This window comes from Lemur catta, chromosome 2 (assembly GCF_020740605.2).
Source record: "Lemur catta isolate mLemCat1 chromosome 2, mLemCat1.pri, whole genome shotgun sequence".
Taxonomy (NCBI): Eukaryota; Metazoa; Chordata; class Mammalia; order Primates; family Lemuridae; genus Lemur; species Lemur catta.
This window is the reverse complement of record NC_059129.1, coordinates 124,678,764-124,685,392: the sequence shown is the minus strand read 5'-3', so window position 1 is coordinate 124,685,392 and position 6,629 is coordinate 124,678,764. Positions and strand designations below refer to the sequence as shown.

At 42.9% G+C, this 6,629-nt stretch overlaps 1 protein-coding gene across 1 annotated transcript in view; it reads right to left on the bottom strand.

Annotated features, from left to right (window-relative positions):
• Window positions 1-2,484: 2,484 nt before the first annotated feature.
• The window catches only part of ARFGEF3 (ARFGEF family member 3), a 134,356-nt gene continuing 130,211 nt past the window's right edge, over window positions 2,485-6,629 (bottom strand). The window contains exons 33-34 of the mRNA XM_045544450.1: window positions 4,159-5,356; window positions 2,485-2,912 (exon numbers count right to left, since the gene is read on the bottom strand). Coding sequence (XP_045400406.1) covers window positions 2,721-2,912; window positions 4,159-5,356 — 1,390 coding nt within the window. The 3' untranslated portion in view covers window positions 2,485-2,720. The remainder of the gene's footprint in view (window positions 2,913-4,158; window positions 5,357-6,629) is intronic.

Sequence of the window (6,629 nt, the reverse complement as noted above, 5' to 3'; positions counted from 1 at the left end):
CTTAACTTCAAAAGGCTGCCTTGCCCTTGGGTCTTACTGTTGCCACAATGGGGACCGTGAGTAGAAAAACACCTGACACTTTCAGAGACTGAAGGACACAGTAAAGAAAGAGAGGGAGGCAAGAAACCAGGAACAGTGAGAGAGTGTAGTCTGGGAAAGGGCCATTCACCCCCAGTGTCCCTAGTCACCTCCCTTCTTCCCCACACCGGAAAGAGTCAACCGGGGTCCTGCTCTTTAGAGACAACTTTGCATCAGGCAATATCCTTTTTGGAAACTGCAAATACCTTTGGGAAATATTGCTGTGACTTAGCTACTTTTCTAGTTGAAATCTGACGTGGTTGTAGAAGCCAGGTAACCCCAGAGCAGAGTGTGTTAGAAACAGAGGTGGGCGTAAAAGCAACGTGGGCCTCGGACTAGGTAACAGAGGAGAGGATGGGAAGGTACCGAAAACCTCCTCCAAGATTGTAGGTAAAGAGCTGTGTACATTTTCTCATCCTTTTATTCTTGGGACTCATAATCAGGCTAGTACTAGAACAGGGTTTGAACACAGTATGGGATAAGCTTAATTTCATGAACCAACCTTGGACCCCATAATAAAGAATCTGTGGGAAAATGTATTCTGATTTCTAAACAATTAACTAACATAATTCTGGGATGTGACATTCATAAAATGAGACAGCTTCCTTTGAGTTTTTATACTTTATGGAAAGTTGCTATGTATACATACTCTAATTTTATACAAAGGCTTTTTCCCCCCAGTAAATTACGGAGTACTCACAGGCTCACAAAGGAGAACTGAGCCTCAGATACGCTATCAAAAGAAACAAATAAAATAACCATGGTGTACTGCTTTTGTTGGAAAAAAGTTATCTACCTGACTTTTGATTCCATTTACAAAGCATAAAAATTCAGAAGTATAGAACAGAGCTCATTGCTATCTCAACAATTCATTGCCTGTTAAGATCAAATAGTTGATGATCTGTGTCTAAACTTGAATTATTGTCTAATGAGTAAAAACTGAAGGAAAGAGAGTGTTTTGTAAAACTGGAAAAATGTCTTCCAGATTCTGCTGTGATCTCTAGATGACACACTGATGGATAGAGTCTTTTAGATCACCTAAGAAGTCAGAGAACCCTGCCTTCCCCTTAACCTTGTAGATAGACTGTTCCGTGTTTCTCAAGGAGGGCAAAGTGTACAATTACCACCACTATTCAATCCCTTTTAAATCCTTACTTCAATACTGTACAATTGATGTTATATTTTTAAAGGATGTATTCAATTATGAATACATTTTTAAGGACTGGGAAAATTATATGCCTTAGCAACTAACTCTACTCTCTAGAATATACATAAGTGGGCTTGAGTGAGGAGTTTCAATTATTATTGTAATATAAGAAATATAAAAATACTGTAAGTAATAACATAAAGCTTTCAAATTCATTTTCTAGTAATACTTAGGAAAAGAAATATACACTTAAAATATTGGTCTGATTAAAAAGACTTCAAACATAGGGTAAACTTACTTGTTAGGAGAAATATTTTAAGTAGAAAAAATTAATTTTCTAACTTTAGTGTCCCCTTCTTTTATTTTCTGAGACTAGTATGTGAATAACTGACATATGACTGCTCTATCATATTTTAAGATTTAAAGTGATTTCATCATCAACCCTCCCTACCCCACACTCCTTGCTCCCTTCCCTGAGAAGTCTGCTCTCTGGATGCACAGAGGACTCTGAGTTCCTTTCCTCCAAGGGTGTTGATGTAAAATGAGTTGCATTTTAATGATTTGTTTTCTTAAAAACCAAATGTTGTACCTTATGTTCAGATAGTTGTGGGGCATAGAAATGTCTGTGCAACAAAGGATTAAGGCACCATTTTTTCTTTCCTTTCCTTGTCTGCCTTGGAGGCAGACGCCAAGAACAACAGGACGGCCAGAGTAGCCTGTCAGTCTTCAACATATATATCGGCTACTATTATGGCACTCTGTGTCAGAGGCTGCCAAGCCACAGACTTAACACCTTGGTTGGAAAGAATTTTCTTCCATCAGAAATGGGGAAATAAAGGCATAATAGTACCTTACATGGGGAAGTTGGTGAATACCTGAAAATATTAACAATTTAGGAATAATTTTGCAATGTTCTGGATTATTTTATAACAGAAGTCATTTCTTTCTTGATTATGACACCCAAGAATGTTTATTGTTGTTTTTTTCCCAGCCAAACCCATAATCATAATATAAATCTTCCTCCAGTTAATAATGTCTAGTACTAGATGTCTGAGTGTTTACTTATCAGCTTGACTTACCAGCAGATATTGCCTTAGGAATTGCATTTATTTGTAAAATGATGGATCAAATGGATCAATGTAGTGTTTTCAAAGGGGTGGTCCTGGAACATGACCCATTTTGGGACAACACTGTAAGCAAAAGCACTGGGAAATAAACTTCAAGATTTGGGGAGGTATCAAGGAATGTAGACTCTTCTGTAATATGCAAAATCAAAGTATCATTTGTGTCATTAAGATACAACATTAGTACCCAGAATGGCCCCAATGCTGATTATTTAGGGAGTGGCTAGAAAGGCTTTTTGACTTTAGGAAACGCTGTTCTCTGAGACTCTAGTTTAAGTGGGGCTGCTGGTGGGGAAAATGCTGTCAGCTGGATTGGCAGGCCAACTCTAATTTTCGCTAACGTATTTTCTTAGGAGCGGAACATGAGTTAGCTACACGATGATGTCATAGACGCGGCCCACTCTGCCGAGCCACTCTCTCACAGCCTGGCGAACTCTGATGTCCGTCACATGACAGGTCAGCTGGCTGATGCACGGGAACACTGCCGGCTGGAGGGCAGTGAAGGTCTGGTCTGGAAGGATCTGAATCTGATTGAGCACTGTTAGCACCATGTTGGTCCATGCCTAAGAGAAAGGATTTAAGAGTTTCAGTGGCTTTCCCCCGTAGTTTCATTTGAACACTTGAATGTGCCCTCCCAATCTGTAAATGGGCTCTAGCTGCAAGAAATTAGTTTGCACTGATTTAATGTGCCTATATATAAGGGTGGGCAGAGACTCATATCACATTAAAAATGCCTTATTTTCAGCTGTCACAAACTATAAAAATCTTACATGTTACTTAGATTAAAAAAAAAACCTCTCTTGCCTTCTCATAATGAGATTTCCCATAGGCCGTATGATACTTTTAATCAGCAGCCTTTATAATGCCCAGATAACTTGGACTAGGTCTGCCTTAATTCAGGATAACTTTTAAAATGATAAGCAAATCCCCAAGACGTGAAAAGGCAATTAAGATGATATGATTTGCCAAGAAGGTTGTCTGTTAAAGAATAACCATCTCAGTTTGGCTAGTCTAGTCTAAGGTGATTTTTGCAGATTCTGAATTTTAATTCTATATTCAACATACTTCAGAGGAAAATAAGGCATCTTACAAGATTCATGGTAATTCCAAAGTTATGTTCATTCTAAGAATACATGCCTGTGACAGGAATCTACAATTTAAGATAAACATCCAAATTATTTTTAAATGGCCTCTCTCTATATCCCTATTTTTCTCCTCCCTCTCACATTATCTCTTCTCAAACTGGCCAAAACAGTACCAGCACTGTTTTCTTCTCAAACTCTGATATACCATAGACTTACAAATAATAAACATATGAAGGAACAGACATACTCAAAGCCCCTTGAAAAATGAGAATTTTTATGTGCTCGGGATGGGTTAGAAAAACTTAAGATGAAAAAAATTCATTGGCATAACCACACTAATATGTACTTTGCCTTTTTCCTTTACATAAAGCTTCATAACTACAGAATTTCTTCGAGGACATTTTCCAATGGCAAACTAGGTCCATACATTTTATAAGTTTTAGCTCCACCTTATTTATTTATACAGGTGGGTTCCTAATACATGTCACAATGGAGAAAAACAGTTCCTGAAATTATCTGACAGTCAAATTTCAGTTTCACACTGGTGTATTGATAGACTGATCCTACATCTTAGGCTCGGGCAGCCCTCTGACTTGGGAGGTAAACGGGGTCCGCGTCCCCTGCTAGTTCTGTCGCATCTTAGGCCATGTGTGTGAGCTCTGGCCGGGTCACCTCCTTAGGCATCCTAACTCCCACGGGCCCCCTCTGGTCCCCGGGTACCTACCTGGATCTGTGCTTCGGCATCCCTCACTGAGACACTCAGGGAGCTCCCGGTGGAGCCCGAGCGGGGCCTCTTGTCCTGTCGCAGCAGCTCGGGGCCCGCGCTGAAGGAATGTCGCATCTGTCCCTGGTCCACCAAGTGCTGCGGGCGCTGAAGCAGCGGGGAGTCCTGGCCACGGGGGCCCAGCGGCTCTCCCTTCTTTTCCCCTTTGACGTCTTTGGGGAACGTGGGCAGGTTGTGCTGCTGTTTCCTCTTTTTGTATTCAGTCATCAGCTTCGAGAGTGTCTTGTCGGCCGCCATGGTGTAGATTTTGTTGCCGGCGTTCTCCCACCACTCCTTCTTGCGCCCGGGGTCCTTCTTCTCCACTTTGGGGCTGGGCGACGGCGGCAGCAGCGCGTCCCCGGGGCCCGCCCTCAGGCCCAGGGGCTGACTCCGGTCGTCCTCGGAAGGCGTGTCCTTCCCGGAGAAGCCGCCCGTGGACGGGGTGGACGACTCGGACTGGAAGGAGGGCAGGATGAAGAACGGGTCGCTCCTGAGGGCCGGCGGCTCCTCCAGGCAGGTCTCCAGGTCCAGGTGCATCTGGATGTAGTTGTTGCACAGCTCCATGCACAGCTTGTGCAGCCGCTTCACCAGCCACGCCCAGTCCGCGTTGCTCACGGGCTGCGCGCTCAGCGAGGGCGCGCGCCACCGCCGCTGCTGCCGGCCCCGCGGGGGGCTCACCTGCGCCGTCTCCTCGAAGATGTCTTCGTCCTCCGACGAGCACTGCTGCGAGGAATCCGTGCTTCTCTCGTCGTCCTCAAAAAGGACCTTCTTCACCTGCTCGGCAGTGATGGTTTCCTGGTTGGTGAGGACCGCGCACACCAGCGCGTGGAAGTAAATGTTGAAGCTCATGGCAGACTGGCGGTAGAGGTTGGCGGCGCCCCCGATGCCGGACACTTTCTTCAGCAGGCACTTCAGCCCGGGGCTGGTGTCGAACTCTCTGGCCGTCCGGTAGGAGTCCAGCAGCAAGTCAAATATGACCGCCAAGTTCTGCATGGAGATGTAGCGGAGGAAGCCGGCCAGCTTGGCCTCCGGCGCCTGGGGCGTCTTCTCCTCGCCCGGAGAGGGGCCTTTGACGAACTCCTCCAACAAGATATCGTACAAGTTCTGGAGTAACACTTGATGGGACAGCAGGCTCACCACGATTTCCCTGAAAGAGACACTTCAAATGAAAAGAAAGGGGTTGAGTAATGGTCTTCTGTCCTATATCAGTTATTTCAAGGCAATGCAGACATTAATCATTTCAGAATGATATCTGTGAAATTACAAACTAAACTTATTCAAATGTCTTCCTTACAAAAGGGCAAACTTCTGGGGCCATTATGTGGTAACCATTTTAATCATAGCTAGTGGATGGGGGAATCTTGGGCAAGTGTGGAAAAGATACATCGCAGCTGAAGGGGGCTGGGAGGGTCTTTTTTTCCTTGGGGGTGTTGAGTATGTTGTACACTGTGACTCATCGTCACATGAGGTCAGGTGATGTCCACCTGCAGCATCATGTCAGCACTCAAAACGTTGCAAATGTTGGAGCATTTCGGATTTCAAATTTTTGGAGTGGAGATGCTCAACCTGCCCTACATTTACCAAACATTTTAATTCGCCATGGGGGTTTTGGGTTTATGGTTTAATTTTCTTTTCATTGGTCTTAGAATTTTGTAAAAATAGCTTATGCCATTATATTGCCAACTAATTCCCCAAATTGGGTAATTATAAAATTATGACAACTCTTATTAACAATATTGATTTCAAAGGCACAACTATTATGTTAGTAAGGTTCTGCTTTATTATCACAGTATGACCTTGAATTTAAAAATTATTTTTGTAAGTTAGCAGGAAAAGTACTTTTTTAACTAGCAGAAACTAATAAAAAATCATACAAAAATCTACATGCTGACTTTTACCTCAGTGACAACTACCAAAGGGTAAACACATTCCCCTCAGGGAAGATGAAATGAGTAAGAAAGGACTGTCATTCAAAAACAGTAACTTTTTAAATAAATCACTTTAACTTTTTTGTGGTAAAATATACATAAAGTTACTATTTTAACCATTTTCATGTGTACAATTCAGTGGTATTATGTATATTTACAACCTTGTGTAATGAGCACCACCACTATTTCTAGAACTTTTCCATCATCCCTAACAGAATCTCTGTACCCACTAAACAATAACTTTCCCTCCCTCTTCTCTCAGCTCCTACTTAAGTAACTTTTGATAAGTGACTGAAATTATTAGGAAACCTGAATACAAATTCTTCTGAAGAAGTGTCTCCTGTCCACACTATAGGACCCTAACTAAGAAGGGAAATCCTTCACTGATCATATAAGTCTCTCCTCATGACGCCATAACATTCTCAAGGGAGAGGGCAGTATCTTATCTTCTTGTCCCCAGTAACTGGGGAAATGTCTGGTGACAGCAGCACTCAGTGAGTCTCC